This window comes from Pipistrellus kuhlii, unplaced genomic scaffold, assembly GCF_014108245.1.
Source record: "Pipistrellus kuhlii isolate mPipKuh1 unplaced genomic scaffold, mPipKuh1.p scaffold_m20_p_9, whole genome shotgun sequence".
Lineage (NCBI taxonomy): Eukaryota > Metazoa > Chordata > Mammalia > Chiroptera > Vespertilionidae > Pipistrellus > Pipistrellus kuhlii.
This window is the reverse complement of record NW_023425595.1, coordinates 9,968,840-9,989,322: the sequence shown is the minus strand read 5'-3', so window position 1 is coordinate 9,989,322 and position 20,483 is coordinate 9,968,840. Positions and strand designations below refer to the sequence as shown.

General features: G+C 53.9%; 1 protein-coding gene and 1 long non-coding RNA gene across 2 annotated transcripts; one reads left to right on the top strand and one right to left on the bottom strand.

Annotated features, from left to right (window-relative positions):
* Positions 1–262: 262 nt before the first annotated feature.
* Positions 263–8,183, bottom strand: LOC118712438. Its single transcript, XR_004986042.1, has 3 exons — positions 8,173–8,183; positions 6,324–6,331; positions 263–346 (listed from the first exon to the last, which is right to left on the bottom strand). It is a non-coding gene; the product is annotated as an uncharacterized LOC118712438 (long non-coding RNA).
* Positions 8,184–9,210: 1,027 nt separating this feature from the next.
* On the top strand, positions 9,211–20,116 carry RAPSN (receptor associated protein of the synapse). The gene is made up of 8 exons (XM_036426115.2): positions 9,211–9,812; positions 10,292–10,630; positions 16,445–16,603; positions 17,106–17,204; positions 17,279–17,401; positions 17,844–17,897; positions 19,064–19,263; positions 19,835–20,116. Exons 1-8 carry the CDS (start codon positions 9,621–9,623, stop codon positions 19,905–19,907), a joined length of 1,239 nt encoding a protein of 412 aa, XP_036282008.1. The 5' UTR covers positions 9,211–9,620; the 3' UTR covers positions 19,908–20,116.
* The last annotated feature ends 367 nt before the right edge of the window (positions 20,117–20,483 follow it).

Sequence of the window (20,483 nt, the reverse complement as noted above, 5' to 3'; positions counted from 1 at the left end):
TCCCAGGGGGGGTTGCCCTGAAGACTAACCTATGAAATGTTGGGTGGAAGTGAGGATTCTGAATAATGAACTTGGGAAAAGAGCCTTTTCAATCGTATTCATCAAAAATGTGTTTAACTGCAAGTCTGTACTTTGTATTAATAGGCAGTAATTGTTCTAGCTGATGTTCATTGACACAGTCCAAGTACTGTGGGAAACACCGGATACACGTTGTGTGTTTTAGGATCCCCCTCCCCCAAAGAAGATCCTTTACTGAGATCTGTTTAAACCATTACAGTCCTTGATTCAAAATACACTTCAACTTAGTTGACTGGTGATGGCCGAGCTAGGTAAAGGCTTCACAGTGCTTAAAAAAAACAAAAACAAAACTCCTCTCGTGTTCCAATCTTTCTCACATCTCTGAGAGGAGCTGCTGTTCTCATCCCCGTATTGCAGATGAGCAAACTGAGGTTAGAAGAAGTTGAGCTGCCCGCTTGTTGTTTGGCGTGCCCTGGGAATCAAACCAGGTTTGCCCAGTCCGTGTTGCTCAGTGGTTGAGCATCCAACTATGAGCCAAGGGGTTATGGGCTCATCCCCAGTAGGGGGTGTGCAGGAGGCAGCCAATCAATGATTCTCATCATCAATGTTTCTCTTCTCCCTCTCTGACATCAATAAAAAAATATGTGTACATACCGTACGTATTTAAAAACCAGGTCTGCCTGCCTCCAAGTCCTTTCTTGTAACCACTGCTGAAGAGAAGTCAGTCCAAAGCCAGGGAGTGTGCTCCAGTTAACCTGTGCCATCTCACCGCACGGGGTCACACGCTGTCCTCCAGGCTCTGGCGAAAGGAACTTGGGGCCCTGCCACTCCTGTGGCTCCCTCAGGTGGCAAGTCCCGACAGTTCGCCCCCCTGAGAGCAGCTGGCTGGGTCTGTTCCCAAATAGTTGGTCAGTGTGCTCCTGTGAGGCCGTTTCCTGAGACGACTGGAACGTCAGTCCTAAGTGTTTACCTAATGTTTATCTTAATTTTTTTTATTACGGCAAAAAAAACATATAAACTCTTCTCCTTTAACAATCTTTAAGTGGACAATTCAGTGCATTCACAGTGTAATACAAACCACCTAATGTGTGTGTGGGTTTTTTGTTGTGTTTGTGTGTGTGTGTGTGTGTGTGTGTGTGTGTGTGTGTGTTTTGTTTTTAGATTTTTTATTTATTTTTAGAGGTGGGAGAGAGAAACATTGATTAGCTGCCTCCTGCATGCTCCATGCTGCGGACTGAGCCCAGGCCCCGGGCATGTGCCTCGGCTGGGAGCTGGACCGGCAGACTTGGGATGCCCCGGATGATGTCCACCCGCTGAGCCAGGTGTCACCACTGATGTTTTAAAGCAACTTGAAATGCACCTTTTCCCACTTTAACTCGTTCTGACCATCAGTATTTGTAAAATCTCCTCTTGCTGTGTTTTAAAACACACATTTGGCTGTGTGGCCACCCGTAGGTAACGAGTTCGCTGTGTGCCGAGGCAGGTCTGCGTCCCACACTGTGGGAGACAGGCCAGGGTGGAGCGTCCCGGCTTCCTTCCCGAGCTGCTGCCTCTGTCATCAGAGGGTGGACTTGGAGTTTCTTTTAAAATGGAAGTACAGTTGCTTCCAGTATTACGTTAGCTTCAGGTGTACAACACAGTGACTCGATACTAAATTCATAGTGAGGTGATCACGGTAAGCCTGTTCCCTCCTGTCACCACACCGAAGCTATTACAGCATCGTTGACTGTTCTCAGGCTGCTCAGTACATCCCCAGCCAGCGCCGATCTTTCTCTGACTCAGGATCAAGGTGATCTAGATCTAAGTCTCTGCCTTAGGACTCCTGATAGAAAAACGGAATGTTAAGTACAGCTTGAATGGCTTCCTATTATTATTTATTCAACAACATAGTTGTAAAGGGGGTGATTTCTCTTCAAAATTCACAAAAAGGACTGTGCTAAAAGTACTGTTTTTAAGCTTTTAAAACTTAGACTTGTGCATCTTCATAACCGGGTTTTAAAAACGGACAATCACCTTTTACTTTTGAATAGACTCCTCAGTACCGAGATTTTCCCCCTCCTGGTTCCTGGCTTCCTTCGCGCACAGGTTCTGCACATGCTGTGCCCACTGAGCATCCTGGTCCCTCATGGAGAAGAGCCATCGGGAAGGAAGGGAGAGACCAGGTTTGTCCCCTCACCTGTGAGAATGTGATAACAGCCTTTCAGGGGAGATCATAGATGGCTTTTCCTTGGACCTTTTCTGTTTTTTAAGCATTTTCCCTCTGTCTCGGGAGTCCCTTCAAACCCCCACCGGCCAGTGTCCAGTTTCTTGTGCGTGCATTGACTTTCTCCCGCTGGGAAAGGCTCCGGCCACAGGGAGGGCCCTTGTGTTTTAAATCAAAGTCAGAGCCTGCGGTGGGAAATGGAGGCCTGAGGTTTCCATGTTGTGAAGCTGCTTGGTGGGGATTCACGCACCACACTAGTACAGTTCGTCCACGTGAAGCATAGTCATTAGTTGTGCAACCGTCACCTCAGCCTAATTTCATCACCTCCCAAAGAACCCCATTCTCATTAGCAGCCGCTCCCCTCCCCCCCACAATCCCTGATCTCTCTGCTCCGTAGATGTGCCTGTTCGGGGTGGATCGTGGCAGCGCAGTCAGACCACATGTGTCTCCTCTGTCTGGCTTTCACTTCGCCCGCCTCCGAGGCATGTCCGTGCCTCCCCTGCTTGAAGCTGCTCACAGCAGTGGCCGGCTCCACCTGCTCCTGCCATTCCCAGCTCTTCGGAGCCTGTCGCCTCGGCCTGCAGCCATGTGTCTGCAGCCACCTGTCCCTTCCACATCTCCTAGCCCCTGTGTACAAGCTGCACCACCTGGTGCGCCCTAGTCCAGGATCTTCTAGACCAGTGTTTTTCAACCTTTTTTTGGGCAAAGGCACACTTGTTTCATGAAAAAAATCACGAGGCACACCACCATTAGAAAATGTTAAAAAATTTAACTCTGTGCCTATATTGACTATATATAAAGTAATTCTCTTGAATAGGAATCAAATAAACACAAAGAAAGTATTTTATAATTACTTTATTATGAAATATTAAGTAAACAAAATAGTGAAAAATTATAAAATTCTTGTCTTGTCTGCACCTACGGCACACCAGGCAATATAGTGTGCCGCGGAACAGCGGTTGAAAAACGCTGTTCTAGACCTGCCTGCGTTGTCCACCGCGATGACCGCCTAGCCACTGGCGCTGCTACATAGGTTTCATTCCTCAGTTCACTGCGAAGCCACATGGGCCGCCATATTGGGCAAAGAGCATTTCCATGATCCCAGGCAGTTACTGTCAGCGCTGTTCTAGACACTCTGCTTTTAGGAACACAAAACCGGCTGGTGTGACTCGGTGGTTGAGTGTCGACCTATGAACCAGGAGGTCACGGGTTCGATTTCTGGTCAGGGCACATGCCTGGGTTGCAGGAGGCAGCTGGTCCATGATTCTCATCATTGATATTTCTATATCTCCCTTCCTCTCTGAAATAAATAAAAATATATTTAAAAGAATACACAATAACTGCCACTTAAAAATTGTAGTCACTGTACTAGCCCACCAGCAATGTGGGAAGGTAGGAACGAGCACAGAGCACAGAGAATCAGCTCCTCTGGCACGCGGCTCCAAGTTCTACGTTGCATTTTAACCAGGTCAGCCTGACGGAAGTCCCCATAGAGCATGCTCCTTGGGGAGTGTCTGACGGACCCCGGGTGCCCTGGTTGAAATTCCACTGCTCACATGAGCTTCATGAAGGCAGGGACCACATGGGTTTCAGTCCCCTGGAACCCAGGGCTGGCAGGAAGTGTTCAGGAATATCTAGTGAGTGAGGAAATGGACAAATATCAGAGATGACAGCTCTTTTGTCCAAGAGTTTCCCCCAAAGGGTGCTCCCTCCCCGCACTCCTACACTGGAGTTTCATTTGAAATCTCCATTCACTCCAGGAGAAAGGGCACAGCTTACTTTCGATCCAGGTTTATAGGTGAGCCACCAGCTGGTACCCAGAGTCTTCGTAGACGCTCGGTGCCCGGGAGACAGATGGCAGCTGGCCTCTTAGAGATCCTGGGAGCACAGCCTCTGAGGCAGTGCCTCCCGGGTCAGTTCCTGAGGATGTGGGGCGGGCCGGCACCCGCTCCGCAGGGGCCCTGCTGCCAGCCAGCAGAGGAGGAAGGAGGGAGAGCCTACCTCCCGCCTGAGTGCCCCCGCCCTGCTCATCCCTGCTGTGGACCCCCAGCCTGAGGCTTATTCTACACAACGGCCTTTTTCAAAAGTCATTTTAGGATTTTTTTTTTTTATTGCAAAACATTCCAATACACTGCTTTTAAGAACACAAAACCGGCTGGTGTGGCTCAGGGGTTGAGCGGCGACCTCTGAGTGGGCGGCCTTGGGGTGTGGTGGGAAAGCTTGTGGGGAGTCTCGGGTATAACACCAGCTATGTGACCTTGGGCAGGTGACTTTGATTCTCCGGCTCAGAATCCCAGTTCACTCAATGGCAGTGAAAATACTTGCGCCAGAGGGGTTGGGAAGAGGAGAGAATGTCCCAAACGCTTGACAAATGCTCACCCACGCTGCTAACAACCCTACGCACATGTAAGTTAAAAGTGTTTCCCTACCCAGGCTGGTGTGCCCAGTGGTTAGAGTGTCCCCCTGCCTACCCAGGAGTCTCGGGTTCCATTCCCAGTCAAGGGCAGGTCCCTGGGTTGCAGGTTCGCTCCCTGCCTTCGGTCAGGGCATGAACAGGGGGCAACCAGTCCATGTGTCTCACATCAATGGTTTCTCTCTCTCTCTCTCTCTCTCTCTCTCTCTCTCTCTCTCTCTCTCTCTCTCTCTCTCCTCCCCCCACCCCTCTTTCCTACCTCTCTTCCATTCTCTGAAAAGCATTGGAAACATATACTTGGGTGAGGATTTTTTTAAGAAAAAGTGTTTTCCCATTCCACAGCCCATTGATAAACAGATGGAGATCATGCCATCACGTACAGATGGAATAGGTATGCTTCCAGAATTTTTCTCTCTATATACAAAAATATGTACATATGTGATTTTGTTCATGAAAAGGAGATCATGCCATCACGTACAGAATGTTCTGCAGCTTGAGTTTTCTCAGTTGCTCCGTCCCAGGCACCCTTCCATCTGGGTTTCTGCACCAGCCCCAGCAGCTCCCACTGGGAGAGGCTGGAGCACCCCGGCTTCTCCGAGCTCCTATGGGACTGGCTAGTGCCCGTGTGTTCGCAGCTACACACAGTCAGGGCCCATCCAAGGGAGGTCCAGGCGGCTCATCGGGGCATTGATTCAATGCCTGGTTTTCTTTCTTTTTTTTTTTAAAGTACCATTATCAGAAAGCATTATTTTTATTTATTTATTTATTTTTAAATATATTTTTTTATTGATTTTACACAGAGAGGAATTGAGAGGGACAGAGAGTTAGAAACATCGATGAGAGAGAAACACCGACCAGCTGCCTCTTGCACACCCCCTACTGGGGATGTGCCCGCAACCAAGGTACATACCCTTGACCGGAATCGAACCCGTGGCCCTTCAGTCCTCAAGCCGACGCTCTATCCACTGAGCCAAACCGGTCCCGGCTCAATGCCTGGTTTTCAAAGCAACTTCTTACTCGATCTCTTCTGCTGCTTTTCCCAGAAGCCTTCCCGGAGAGGTGATGCCCCTTTTCGACTGGGAAGCACATTTGTGGAGAGCGACAGGCTTCCCAAGGATCCTGCCCATTGTGGCGGAGGGGCCCATGTGCTGTGCTTCTGGAGCAGAGCTGCAGATGCAGGAGTGTGCGGGCCAGGCAGGAGACGCAGGTGTGGGAACGGACAATCTAAGATGACAGGTGACACCAGCCTCAGTGTCAGGGTGAGCATAGGGCACCCCTGGCCTCAGTGTCAGGGTGAGAATGGGGGACCCCTGGCCTCAGTGTCAGGGTGAGCATAGGGCACCCCTGGCCTCAGTGTCAGGGTGAGAATGGGGGACCCCTGGCCTCAGTGTCAGGGTGAGAATGGGGGACCCCTGGCCTCAGTGTCAGGGTGAGAATGGGGGCACCTGGCCTCAGTGTCAGGGTGAGGAGAGGGGACCCCTGGCCTCAGTGTCAGGGTGAGAATGGGGGCACCTGGCCTCAGTGTCAGGGTGAGCAGAGGGAGCGGCGGGGGCTATGGGTGAGACATTCTTGGTCACTGACCACGTGACTGATGGACACAGTCACAAGTCCAGTTGCTTGAGCTCCGTCTCCAAGAGGCGCAGAGAATGCAGATTTCTCTCTCAAATCTCCCAGACACACGTGGCCAACTCAGAAACCTGCCCTCGCGGGCCGGATTGTGACCCCTGCTCAGGCCCAAACTTCATTTTCTACTTTTGATTATAAATGTGAGTGTGGCCGAAACCGGTTTGGCTCAGTGGACAGAGTGTTGGCCTGCGGACTGAAGGGTCCCAGGTTCGATTTCGGTCAAGGCCATGTACCTTGGTTGCAGGCACATCCCCAGTGGGTGGTGTGCAGGAGGCAGCTGATCGATGTCTCTCATCGATGTTTCTAACTCTCTATCCCTCTCCCTTCCTCTCTGTAAAAAAATCAATAAAATATATTAAAAAAAAGAAGAAAAAAGTAAAAGGTTCATTTATTAAAAAAAAAAGTGAGTGAGGCATGGCAGTGGTACCTGACACAGCAGCTACCCCCACGCTGGGCTGTGCCACCGCCCTGGCCTGGAAAACCAGGTTATCCTGGGGCTCATCCTCTCGACTTCCGGAGCCTCTTGGCCACCTTCCCTGCTGGGCCCGGGGGGCCAGGTCGGCAGGCACCTCGCCGTAGCGCCTTTGTGTGCACACTTTCGGCCCACCCCGGCCAGAGCATGGACTCACATGTCAGGGAACGATCTCTGATTCCCAGAAATGGTGTCCAACTCCCCTTCACATTCTCCTTCTCCCTCACCTCTCTGGGTCAGCATCACGGTTCAGGGGGACCTCCAAAGACACGCCTCCTGGGGTCTGGCCTCTGTCGCTGGGTGGCAGTGTGGGCTTGGGCAGGTCATCTTACCGCCTGTGCCTCGTGTCCCGATCTGTAACCTGGAGGAAAAGCTTAGGTGAGGGCGAGTGAGCAGTTATTCCTCCGCCGGCCGCCTCTCTCTCCACCAGGGGCTGTGCGGGGGCTGGTGCTGCAAAGGCAAACCACAGCCCTGGCTCTCAAGGAGCGTGACCCTGACCCTGACCTACCCCTGCGCAGCCGTCAGCAAAAAGCTGACCCTGGGGCAGAGGAAGTCTTTCGAGGGTCAACTTTTCAAGTTTTGAAATCATCGGAGTTCCCAGGCGCCCGGAAGGCTGGGGTCCCTGACTGCTTTGGGGTGCAGCTGTGGCTGCCACCTCCTTTCCTTCCCGCCAAAGGCTCAGGGTGCACTCGCGTCTGGAGCACCAAATGGCAGGGGGGTGGGGGGATCTGCTCCCTCTTCAGCCCCTTCCCTCTGGGCCCAGCTTCTCCTCTGGGGTTCACTTCCACCCAGGGGTCCCCTTCCAGATGAGGGGAAGATCCCAGCCACCTCCCCCGCCAGAGGCTCCCGGCTGCCCCCACTTCCTGTGGGCCGGGGTCAAGTGCAGTTCCCCGTTGGAGAGTGCCCGTGGCCTTGCCCAGTCCCTGGGCCTGCTCCTCCGCCCACGCTCCAGCCCTCTGCTGAGCCGCGGCCCTGCGGCCTGGAGCCCCGAGCTGGCCATGCCCCCGCTCCCAGACTGCCCCTCTCTGGACCCACTGTGCTCGCAGTAAGTGGGGTCATCTCTGCCTGGGATGGAGCAAAGCGAGCCTGCAGCAGCTGCTTTACATCCCATTCCTCTCCCTTCTTACCATTCCTTCCTTCGCTGTGTTAACTGAGTGACTGACCACTGTCAGGCCTTGCTCAGAGGATGCAGTCGGTGATGAACGAGGCGATGTTCCTACCCACACATTTGAGTGGGGGAAGCAGACATTAAGCAGATAACCTCATTGATGAATATAAAACTACAGAGATAACTTTTTTTTTTTTAAACAAGGGTTTCAAATACCATTCCAATTTTTCTTTTTCTTTTTTTTAAAATATATTTTATTGATTTTTTAGAGAGAGGGATAGAGAGTTAGAAACATCAATGAGAGAGAATCATCGATCAGCTGCCTCTTGCACACTCCCTACTGGGGATATGCCTGCAACCAAGGCACATGCCCTTGACCGGAATCGAACCCGGAACCTTTCAGTCCGCAGGCCGATGCTCTATCCACTGAGCCAAACCGGTTTTGACGAGAGAAAACTCTTTATCAGAATGGAATATAGTTCTCTGACAGGGTAATAACTTGGTTCACCCTAACTGGGCTGCCAGGGGTGAGAGGAGGAAAGGGATCAAGAGGTGCAAAGGGCCTGGGGCAAGCAGGTCGGTGGTTCTTCAAAAGTTGAGCCAGCCCTAACTGGTTTGGCTCAGTGAATAGACCGTCGGCCTGCGGACTGAAAGGTCCCAGGTTTGATTCCGGTCAAGAGCATGTACCTTGGTTGCGGGCACATCCCCAGTAGGGGGTGTGCAGGAGGCAGCCGATCAATGATTCTCTCTCATTGATGTTTCTAGCTCTCTGTCCCTCTTCCTTCCTCTCTGTAAAAAAAAAAAAAAAAAAAAAAAAATCAATAAAGTATATGTTTTTTTAAAAATGAATAAAATAAACCTCCCCGGGTCAGCTCTGTGCCTGGAGGGCAGTTTGCCGAAGAGCAGACACGGCTGGGATGGCCTCTCGCCTGTGGACACCGGAGCGCTTCCCGCGTGGCAGGCACTGTCCTGAGTCCTGGTCAGCCTGCCCGCCACTCACTCCTCACAGCCCGGCAGCGTGGCCGCCATCTCCCCTGCCAGGGTCACGCTGCCCACACAGCTCATCAGTGGCCGGCAGAATCCACCCTGGCAGCCGGCTCCAGGGCCCGTGCCGTCCCCCACGCCTCTGCTGCCTGGGAAGCCCTGTGCGCGGGGGGTGTACCGCCTCTGGCTCCCCCCGTGTCTCAGAGGAGGGTACGGAGGCCCAGAGAGGTTGGCGGCTGGGCTGGGGCTAGATGTTGGGCGTGGTGTGGGCAGGTTCATGTGGGTATGAGATCTCGGTGCCCGGGAGAGACCACAGGGGCAAGCCCTGGGGGAGGCTGTGCCCAGGCTCACTCCTGCGTCCTCCCCGCTCCCCGAGGCGGCTCCGGGCGAGGCTGCAGGAGGGCCTGCCGGCCGGGAGGTCAGGGCCAGTGTCCGAGGCGCCGGAGAGACACCCCGGGGCTGCCCCCGGGGCAGGTGCCCGGATCCCTGGGAAGCCACCTCCCCGCTTGGGGGCGGGGGCCACCGAGGCCCGCGTGACCTTGCGGCTGACATTCCTCAGCGGCCACGTGGCCCCAACTGGCAGCGACAGCTGCAGACGGGGCCAGACCAGCTTTGTTCCCAGAGCGAGCGGCACCGTTCGTTCTCCATCGGGCCCTGCCCCGCGGGCCTGGAGCGGCTTTCCTGCCGGGCCCGGAGGGCGGCTGGCGGGCACGGTGGGCGGCTGGGTCCCCCGCCATGAGTGCCTAGAGGCAGGGAGCAGCCGAGGTCCGCCCGGGAGGGGCGCGGGGCTCCGGGGATGGGGCAGGACCAGACCAAGCAGCAGATCGAGAAGGGGCTCCAGCTGTACCAGTCCAACCAGACGGAGAAGGCGCTGCAGGTGTGGACGAAGCTGCTGGAGAAGAGCTCGGACCTGGTGGGGCGCTTCCGTGTGCTGGGCTGCCTGGTCACCGCCCACTCGGAGATGGGCCGCTACAAGGAGATGCTGAAGGTGGGCGCGCCCTGCCCTGGCGGGGCTGAGGAGGGTGGGCAGAGCTGGCGCCTCAGGCCCCCCTGTGCCCCACAGGCTAGCCGCCGAGGAATGGGGGGGAGGCTCTGAACCCACATCGGAGGCCTGGGTCTTAGATGCTGCGTCTTGGCTTGGGGTCTGGGCCTGTGGCTTTGAGCTGCAGGGGTTGGGACTCTCGAGCCGGGAGTCTAGGTCCCAGCCTTCCTGGTTGGGGTTTGAGCCTGAGTCTGTGGGGGGCTGGCTCCTCCAGGTTTGAGGCTGGGGCTGAGTAGGTGGGTGGTGGGGCTGAAGATCCAGGCTGGGGCAGGAAAGGCGGGGCTCTGGGTCTGCCCGTGGCCCGTGGCCCGTGGCGGGGAGCAGAGAGTGCCCGAGGCTGGCGTGGCAGCTCTGGCTCCGAGGCTTCGGGCTGTGAGGCTTGGCGGGCGCAGGCTGACGGCCAATGCCCGCCACCCCCGTGGCAGTTTGCCGTGGTGCAGATCGACACCGCGCGGGAGCTGGAGGACGCAGACTTCCTGCTGGAGAGCTACCTGAACCTGGCGCGCAGCAACGAGAAGCTGTGCGAGTTCCACAAGACCATCTCCTACTGCAAGACCTGCCTCGGCCTGCCCGGCACCAGGGCGGGCGCCCAGCTCGGGGGCCAGGTCAGCCTGAGCATGGGCAACGCCTTCCTGGGCCTCAGCCTCTTCCAGAAGGCCCTGGAGAGCTTCGAGAAGGCCCTGCGCTACGCCCACAACAACGACGACACCATGCTGGAGTGCCGCGTCTGCTGCAGCCTGGGCAGCTTCTACGCCCAGGTCAAGGTGGGCCGGGGCCGGGGCCGGGGCCGGGGGGAGGGCAGCGGCCGGCTCAGGCTCCCCTGGCATTGCCTCGCTCAGTCCTCCCATTTAGGTAGGGATAAGGTGGACGGGAGTCTGTGAGGGGTGACCCTTACCCAGGAAGGGAAAGACGGGGGTCAGGAAGGGCAGAGCCGGAAATCATCCCTTGGTCTGTCTGACTCTCTGGGGGAATGGGAGGCTCCTGGGTGAGGAGGGGCCATGAAACGGCCCTGCCACGCACTTGCTGTGTGAGCCTGGGCGTGGCCTTCTCCTTTCTGATCCTTGGTAGATATCCTATATAATCCTATATAATAAAAGGCTAATATGCAAATCGCTATGACATGCACTGACCACCAGGGGTCAGACACACAGAGGGAGCGCTGCTCAGCCAGAAGCCCTGAGCCTGGCTCATGGCTGATGAGCGCAGGGGTGGTGGTGGGAGCCTCTCCCTCCCCCAATGCAGTGCTAAGGATGCCCAACTGCCGACTGGACACGCCCAAGGGCTCCCGGACTGCGAGAGGGCACAGGCCAGGCTGAGGCACCCCACCCCCAGTGCATGAATTTTGTGCACTGGGCCTCTAGTATCTGTATAATGAGGGAGAGCAAGGATTCAATCATCATATATTTATTGGGCATTTACTGTATCCCAGGCACTGTTGGCCTGTGGAGCAGCAGTGACAGCCATAGCCAGGTCCCTGGCCCCATGAAGCTTGTTGACCTCTAGTTGGGGGGAGAAAGAAGATAAAAAAACAAAACAAAAAAAAACAATGAGTAAGTAAACCGCACAGCATGCTAGGAAGCTTCTTAGGACGAAGGAAAGCAGAGAAAGGGGTAAGCGATGCTGCAATTTCAAACAATTGGATGTTGCAAGACTCACAGAGGTGGTGTTGATGACTTGAAGGAGATGAGGGTGTGAGCTATGCAGAAACCTGGGAGAGAGTGAGAAAGGTGGAACAGCTGAGGCAAAGCTCTGCCTCGAAGTGGGGGAGCATACCTGGCCTGTTCTAGGCAGGACGGAGGCCAGGAAGGGGAGAAGGAGAGAGGAGGTGGGTCAGAGGGTGGGGGGAGGCGGGAAGGCAGACTGTGAATGAACTGAAGGGACCAGTGACCGCAGGCTTCTGGTCCTGAGCAGCTGTCCTTTCTCTGGGCAGCCAGGCTGCGCTTGGCCCAGGGCAGATGCTAATGCCTGGCACATATCGATGCTCAATAAATCAAAGGGTCGGTGAGTGTGCGGATAGTTCAGAGCTGGCTTGTGAGGAAATGAAGAGAGTCGTCCAGGATGACACTGAGGATTTTGTTTTCAGCAACTGGATGGACAGGGAAGCCAACCAATGAGGGGCAATAGGATTGGAGAGGAGTAAGGGTGTTTCCAAACCTTTCTTTATTATGAAGAAAATTAACTCCACAGGGAAGTCAAGAGAATGATGTAATGAATTTCCATATATCCACTTAGATTTAACAATTATTAATATTTGGCCTTATTGGATTGACATATGTTTTGTATTTTCATTTGAAATGTTTATTTTAAAAAATATTTTTAATTGACTTCAGAGAGGAAGGGAGAGGGAAAAAGAGATAGAAACATCAATGATGAGAATCACTGGTTGCTTCCTATACACCCCCTACTTGGGATCGAGCATGCCACCCAGTCACGTACCCTGACCGGGAATCAAACCACGACCTCCTAGTTCACAGGGTAGCCATGCCGGCTGGCTAAAAAACTTCAATGATAGTTGACCTTTAATATTATATCAGTTTCAGGTGTACAGTATTTACATACCTTACGAAGGGATCCCCCCGAAAAGTCTAGTACCCACCTGGCACCATATATAGTTATTACAGTATTATTGACTATATTCCCTGGTCAGTGATTTACATTCCTGTGTTTTATAACTGCTGATTTGTACTTCTTAATCCCTGCAGTGTCATGATATAAAATTATAGACATCATGATATTTTTACCCCAAAGAAGTGTAGTATGCATCTGGGGCGGACATTTTCTTATCTAAGGACACTTTCATGCATAATCACAAAACTACGGCCACACACACCATCATGAGCAACTTCATTTATCTTAAATGTCTGTGCTTTTCCCCCGAAAAGACGCCTGTGCCCGCGGCTCCTTTGAATCGGAATAGAAAGGAGAGCCACACCTGGCGGTGGTTAGTGTGTCTCTTCAGTCTCTTTTGGTAGAAAATCCTTCCCCTCTCCTTTTATTTCCCACCATTTATTGAAGAAGCCAGATTGTCTGCCTTGTAGAATGTTCCGTCTCGTTGCTTCCTCCAGGAGCCGTGTAATTGTTCCCTTATCCTCTCCTCCCTGTGAACCGCGACTGGAACAGGGTGTGGAGAGAGGTCGGTGGCCCGAGGTGAGGCTGTCACACGAGCAATGCCCTCGGCCACGTCAGAAACGTCAGAGCCACAGAGAGTTTTTGTGAGCTTATTTGAGCCAAACTGTTGACAATCGCCGGGAAGCAAACCATCCAGGGATTGAGATAATGCTCTGGAGAATGGCCGTTTTGCACCCGATTTTATACGTTACAGTCAAAAGAGGAGACATATGTAGGCCTCCTGGAATCCACTGGTGGCAGGTGAGGGAGGCGGGAGGAAGCAGAGGGGAAGCGGGTAAAAAGCAAGATTGCAGACTTGTACTCGATGGGACAGGATGAGGTGGGGGCTGCGGTCTCCGCGGAGTGGTGCGGGTGCTTTGAGGGGTCCGGGAAAAGAAAGATTCCTCTGACATTCCATGGTCGTTATAGTAGATGCAAAAAGACAGTAGACAGGCTCAGGTAAGGTCAAGATGGACCTTTGTCCGGGAAGATGCTGGCCTAGGACGTGACTGCCCCCTCGAAACAATTTAGTTTAAACGCTTTCATTTCAGGCCATCCTCGGGGGGCGTTTTAGGTCTCAGTTTGTGAGGCCACACAGGCCTCCCCTGCGCTTGTGGGGGTTAGGATGTGGCTCCTTTGCGTCCATACTGTGTTCTTTTTTTCTTCCTTTCTTTTTTTTAAAACATATTATATATATATATATATATATATATATATATATATATATATATATATATATATATATATATTTACAGAGAGGAATGGAGAAGGAGAGGGATAGAGAGTTAGAAACATCGACTCAGCTGCCTCCTGCACACCCCACACTGGGGATGTGCTCACAACCAAGGTACATGCCCTTGACCGGAATCGAACCTGGGACCCTTCAGTCCGCAAGCTGACGCTCTACCACAGAGACAGCCTGGTCAGGGCCACTCCGTGTTCTTCCTGTTACATCACATCGGGTGGCTGAGAGAGTGACCGTCTGATCCCTCCGTTTCAGGGCTTATGTTTTTCCTTTCGTGGCACCCGGGAACATTCAGTCCTGCCGGCACATTCCCTGTCATGGCTTTAGCATCCGCTGGTGTTTGCTGCCCAGATCAACGCGTTCACTTTTACTCTAATGAAACGGCCGTTTCCCGGCACTCTTACTCCTGCTATGATTATTAGCTGAGGATTTTCTAAGTGGAAGACCTTTCCCGCATCTGTTGGGACCAGGTGGTTACTTTGAAACACAGTTCCTGAAGGAAGGGCAGAATGAGTACTTTTTCCTCCTTTAGTTCCCACTTTCCAGAGTCAGGAGTGGAGGGAGGGCTGCCTTCAGGGGTCACCCTGACAGGGTTGCTTTGCTTCCTCTGTTTGGAGCAGCGTTATGAAATCGTGGATTTTCTTTAGAGTCAGGGTTCTCCGGTCGGTTGCAATCATTGTTCTTTCTGACGTCCCTATTATGGTACCTTCACTCTGGTCCGAGAAATTCCTGTCAGCAAGTGCCTGTGTCCTCGGATGAGGTTGGTTTAGTCTTGGAAAGCGTTTTTGCTTTCTGGCACAGGAAACGGTCCCAGGCTCCTTTTCTATATTCCTTGCCTCAGATCTGGGATCAGCCAACTTCTTGGGGTTCTTTTTAATAGAAAACGGTATTTAAAGCCAAAACATGGGCTCTCGGGGAGCTCGTGGCTCCTGGGCTTCATCGCTGCTAAAGCTTTTCATTGCCAGGGTGCCTTCTAGCGATGCTTCCAGTCCAAGGCTAATGTTTCCGGATTTTCCTTAACTTGTTTTAAACTCAATTCTCATTGCTCTTAGACTAAAAATCTTGGTTTCTAACAACACAATTAAATATTTACTTTATCCTACAAAATATATAAAATAGTTTCAACGACAGTACCAATATTGCTTTAAAAAAATTGAAGAAAATTTAAGATTTCTTTGCTTTTTTATTTTAATACATTTTATTGATTTTTTTATAGAGAGGAAGGGAGAGAGATAGAGAGCTAGAAACGTCGATGAGAAACACCGACCAGCTGCCTCTTGCACACCCCCTACTGGGGATGTGCCCCAAACCAAGGTACATGCCCCTGACCGGAATCCAACCTGGGACCTTTCAGTCCGCAGACCGATGTTCTATCCACTGAGCCAAACCGGCTTCGGCTGCTTTTTTTTTTTTTTTTTTTTTTTTGTCTCTATAATACATCCCACTATGGATGAACTGTCCAAGTATATGTTGTAAGTTCATTTGAAATTTTTTTTCTCTGCAGTTATACTAATGCAGTATAATACAATATAATGTATTATGATGCAACCGTATTACATAGCATTACCTGGTACTGTATGTTATAGATATAGCACTATTTTATATATGTATAACATTAATTTTATTTATTATAACCATCTGTATATAAAAGCCTAAGTGACCGTCCGACCGTCCTGCCATCCGACCGGCAGCTATGACGCGCACTGACCACCAGATGGAGTCCTGGTGCATGGATTTGTTCACGGGTGGGGCCCCTCGGCCTGGCCTTTGGGGATCAGTAGACCTCCACACAGCTGCAGCCCGGTCTTACCCGCCAGCTCATCGGCTCCAGCCCACACAGCACAAAGCAGTGCGCGGTGGGGTTGATGGATAAGCTGCTGAACGGAGCGCCTCTCTGATTTTTCTTGTTTTCCAAACTGAGGGAGGCGAGGCTGTCAGCTCCTCCTGGGCAGGCAAAAAGGCCATTTGGAGGTCTGAGGAGAAAGGGAAGAATGAGAGGACGATTTCATTGCCTCAGTCCCGACGTTTCCTTCTTCAGTGAGTCGGTCACGGAGCCTTCAGGGAGCAGCTGCTGCTGGGTCCAGGGGGCAACCTCAGGGGTGGGGGTGGGAGGATGCCAGGCCACCCCACCCTTCTGTGCGTCTCTGCAGCGGAGGGGCCACTAGGGACTGGGTGAGAAGAGAAGCTAGCTGTATGTTCTTGCCTTCTCATTCATTCATTCATTCAACAACTATATATTTTTAAAATATTTTTATTGATTTCAGAGAGGAAGGGAGAGGGAGAGAGACATGGAAACATCAATGACGAGAGAGAATCATTGATTGGCTGCCTTCCACACGCCCCCTACTGGGGACTGAGCCTGCAACCCAGGCATGTGCCCTTGACCAGAATCCAACCCAGGACCCTTCAGTCCATAGTTTGATGCTCTATCCACTGGGCCAAACCGGCTAGGGCCATTCAACAGACATTTATTGTGCATCTACTAAACGCCAGGAACCGAGCAGTGGGTTATAATCCAGCATCAGCAAACCGGGTGCCCATCCCCGTGTCCATGGAGCCCACCCCTTCGCCCTGGCGGTTGCCCCTGCCTGGGTCACTCGTCCCCTGGGTTCCAGAAAGGATGAAGGAACACCCCAGGGAAGCCAGGGCCTGCAGCCTTCAGCGTGGGGGCAGCTTCTGACACTCGGCGTGCCCCCCTGCCCCACCCCTCCCTGTGTCCCTGCAGGACTACGAGAAAGCTCTGTTCTTCCCCTGCAAGGCTGCCGAGCTCGTCAACGACTACGGCAAAGGCTGGAGCCTCAAGTACCGGGCCATGAGCCAGTACCACATGGCCGTGGCCTACCGCCTGCTGGGCCACCTGGGCAGCGCCATGGAGTGCTGTGAGGTGGGGCAGCGGGGAGGCAGGCAGGAGGGGGAGCGGGCCAGGGTCTGGGGCCCAGAGCGGGCGGGTCTCCTCCTTCCACATCAGCCCACAATGCCTTGCTCCTGGTCCAGCCTTTCTCTAGCTGAGCCCTGAGGGATGCATGTTTCTCCCGTCCCCAACCTCACTCCTTCCAGTCTATTCTCAGGGGAGGGGGCTTCCCTGTGGCCCCCCCCCATCCTCCCATCTTCTTTAAGTTGGAAGAGAGCCATCTCTGAAGTTCCACCGACGCGGGTTCAAATCCCAGTTTTGCCCCTTTACTAGCCAGGTGGCCGGATGGAGTCCCTTCTGCTCTCTGAGCCTCGGTTTCCGCGTTGCTGGGTGCTGTGAGGCCCCACTGGTTGGGTGTGTGGGGCCTGAGAGCCAGGATCGGTGTGTGGGGCTCTGAGGATGTGGGTGATCCCTGGGTGCCCCGGTAGGTGGTGGGGGCGGACGAGCAGCCCTGAGCGCCCGGCCGCCCTCACAGGAGTCGATGAAGATCGCCCTGCAGCACGGGGACCGGCCGCTGCAGGCCCTCTGCCTGCTCTGCTTTGCGGACATCCACCGGAGCCGCGGGGACCTGGAGGTGAGGCCGCCGGGAGGCGGGGCCCGGGCTGCAGGCCTGGCCCAGCCTGACCCCATCCCCGCTCGGCTGTGCAGACAGCCTTCCCCAGGTACGACTCTGCCATGAGCATCATGACCGAGATCGGCAATCGCCTGGGGCAGGTGCAGGTGCTGCTGGGTGTGGCCAAATGCTGGGTGGCCCGGAAGGCACCGGACAAGGTGAGGTTTCGCCCCGGTCCTACAGCCCCCGGCTCTCCCCGGCTCCCGGCCAACGACCTGTGCGTCTGGGCCTCAGAGGACTTCACACACGTTATCTCACACCAGCTTCCCCCCCGTTTTCCAGGCTCAGAGAAGGCCCATGCATGGCCCAGTCACCCAGCTAAGCTAGTACAGGCCCAGAGCTGGGTTTGAATTCAGAATACTTAAACTGCTTCCCGTGCTTGCACAACACCCCGCCAGACAGAAATATTCCCTTCTGTACCCGAGGGAACTGAAGCAGGAGGCGGCACCACACAGCTCTTACAGCTGCACCCCAGTCTCTTCCTGCCACCTTCACCCCCAGGGCGGCTGCCCAGCCCTGTCCCCCTCCCCACGCCCACCTCTCCCTACCCCTTCCTGCCTCTGAGACAACGCTGTCCTCAGAGCAGTGTTTTCCTTCCAGGCTCTGGATGCCATCGAGAGAGCCCAGGACCTGGCCGAGGAGGTGGGCAACAAGGTCAGACCTGCTTCCGTCCCCTGGGGCTGGAGTCAGGAGCCCCAGGTGGGATTGTGGGGGTGTGGAGAGGGCCCCCTGAGTCTGCTCACACCCCGCACCCTTCCTAATCTTCAGGAGTTTCCCCAGCCATCCCCAGACCCTGGCTGTTTCTCTTCCATCCAGAGAGTGCTTCAAAGGGCTGGGCTCACAGTTCAGAGGGCAGCAGAATTCCTCAGAGCTTTTTAAAAATATATGTTTTATTGATTTTTTTATAGAGAGGAAGGGGGAGGGATAGAGAGTCAGAAACATCGATGAGTGAGAAACATCAATCAGCTGCCTCCTGTACACACCCAACTGGGGATGTGCCTGCAACCAAGGTACATGCCCTTGACCAGAATCGAACCTGGGACCCTTGAGTCCACAGGCCGATGCTCCATCCACTGAGCCAAACCCGTTAGGGCCCTCAGAGCTTTCTTGGTGGTCATCAAAACTCCTAACAGTGGCCTCCACTCACTGAGAGACGGGCTCTTGTGGGTGTTGCTTCCAGTCCTCGCTGTCTCTCTGCAAAGCTGAGTACCGTGAGCCCCATTTTACAGATGAGAAAGACAAGGCCCATGGGTGTGCTCAGAGCCCATGACCTGGTAACATGGCCTCTCTAAATTCAGAAATTGTATCCAAACCTCTAAACAGGGAAAACATGCTCAGTGTTTCTCAAAATCTTCTGAAAGATGTGCATTTCTCTGAGACTGGGTAATAGTCCTAAAATGCTTGGTTATAGCTACTCGTGTTTACCCGAGTATCTTGGTCTGATCAGAAATGTGAACAAAGTTGTTGTGTACATTTAATTAAGGAGACCAGGAAAACAATTATGGAGTCAATGCAACAGGTTTGGTCAATACAACCCTTCAAAAACACGGGGTCCCATCAGGTTCTAGGGGTGAAGACTCCTGACCTCACCACCCCCTCATTCTGCACGAGGGGAAACCGAGGCCCAGAGAGGGCAGGACGTTTTTTTCCCAGGTCCATCAGCCAGGCAGGAAGGTGCCCAGGACGGGGCCCTGTGCGGCCTGACTGCAGTGACCCCTCCGGGACAGCTCCTTGGGCTGGGCAAGGGGAGGCGGGCGGAGGCTCACCAGCACTGACCGGGTCTCTCCCCTCCGCCTGCACGCCCGCCCCCGCGGGCCCAGCTGAGCCAGCTGAAGCTGCACTGTCTGAGCGAGGCCATCTACCGCGGCAAGGGGCTGCAGCGGGAGCTGCGCGCCCACGTCGTGCGCTTCCACGAGTGCGTGGAGGAGACGGAGCTCTACTGCGGCCTGTGCGGGGAGTCCATCGGCGAGAGGAACAGCCGGCTGCAGGCCCTGCCCTGCTCCCACATCTTCCACCTCCGGTGAGGCTCCCGCGGGCCGGGGGAGGGGCACGTGGGCCCCTTCGGGGTGCGCTAGGATCTAATCACAACGGAATCCTCACGGCAGACTTTATTTATTTATTTAATATATTTTATTGATTTTCCATAGAGAGGAAGGGAGAGGGATAGAGAGCTAGAAACGTCGGTTGAGAGAGAAACATCGACCAGCTGCCTCCTGCACACCCCATACTGGGAATGTGCCCGCAACCAAGGTACATGCCCTTGACCGGAATCGAACCTGGGACCTTTGAGTCCATAGGCTGACGACGCTCTATCCACTGAGCCAAACCGGTTTCGGCCGAGGTGGTCATTCTTGCGATCATTCTCTCCAAAGAGAATTCTGAGAGGCCTCTGAAAGGCCATGGCATTCACACACCTGGAAGCGACTCCTGCCAGGCCAGGGCAATGGGCAAGCAGAGCTGCGGGCAGGGAGTTGGGGGCCATCCTCTTCCCTTGGCACCTTCCAAGCCCCTGCAGAGGAGAGGAGAGACAGGCCCCGGCCTGGAACGGAAGGACGGGCGTGGTGAGTGGACAGAGCCCTTTGCCTCCCAAGGTGCCTGCAGAACAACGGGACCCGGAGCTGCCCCAACTGCCGCCGCTCCTCCATGAAGCCTGGCTTTGTGTGACATCGTCGGCACCCACGCCACCTCCCCCCGCTCCTCCACCCCTGACTGGCCATGTTTTGGACACCTGTTTACTCCTGGAGCAACCGCCAGGCCTCCTGGGGTCTCCACCAGGGTCTGAGGCTGCCGACGGCTGCTCCTCAAGGCCCCACTGCCACCGCCCACCTCTTTGTACTTTGTTCTTTATAGAAAAATAAACTGTTTGTACGTGGTCCCAGTGATTCTGACTTTCCCTGCCCGGGTGAGCTTCCTCAGACACGAGCGTCCGTCCCTCCGCACAAATGTGTGAGTGTCTCCAGCTGCCCTTCCGGGTTCTTGGGGTGCCAGTGAGCCCGAGACAAAGCTCTCTGCGCGGAGGAGCTGCTGGCATGCAGGGCGGATGCAATAGACAGTAATGATAACAAGCAACATAGGAAGTCTGTTAGAGCCTAGCTGGCATGGCTCAGTGGTTGAGCATCAAATTATGAACCAGGAGGTTACAGTTCAATTCCTAATCGGGCACAACCTTAATAAATAATAATTATAAAAATGCTGCCTGAGGTGTTATCCCTCCCCACGCCCCCTCCCCAGTAGCACAGG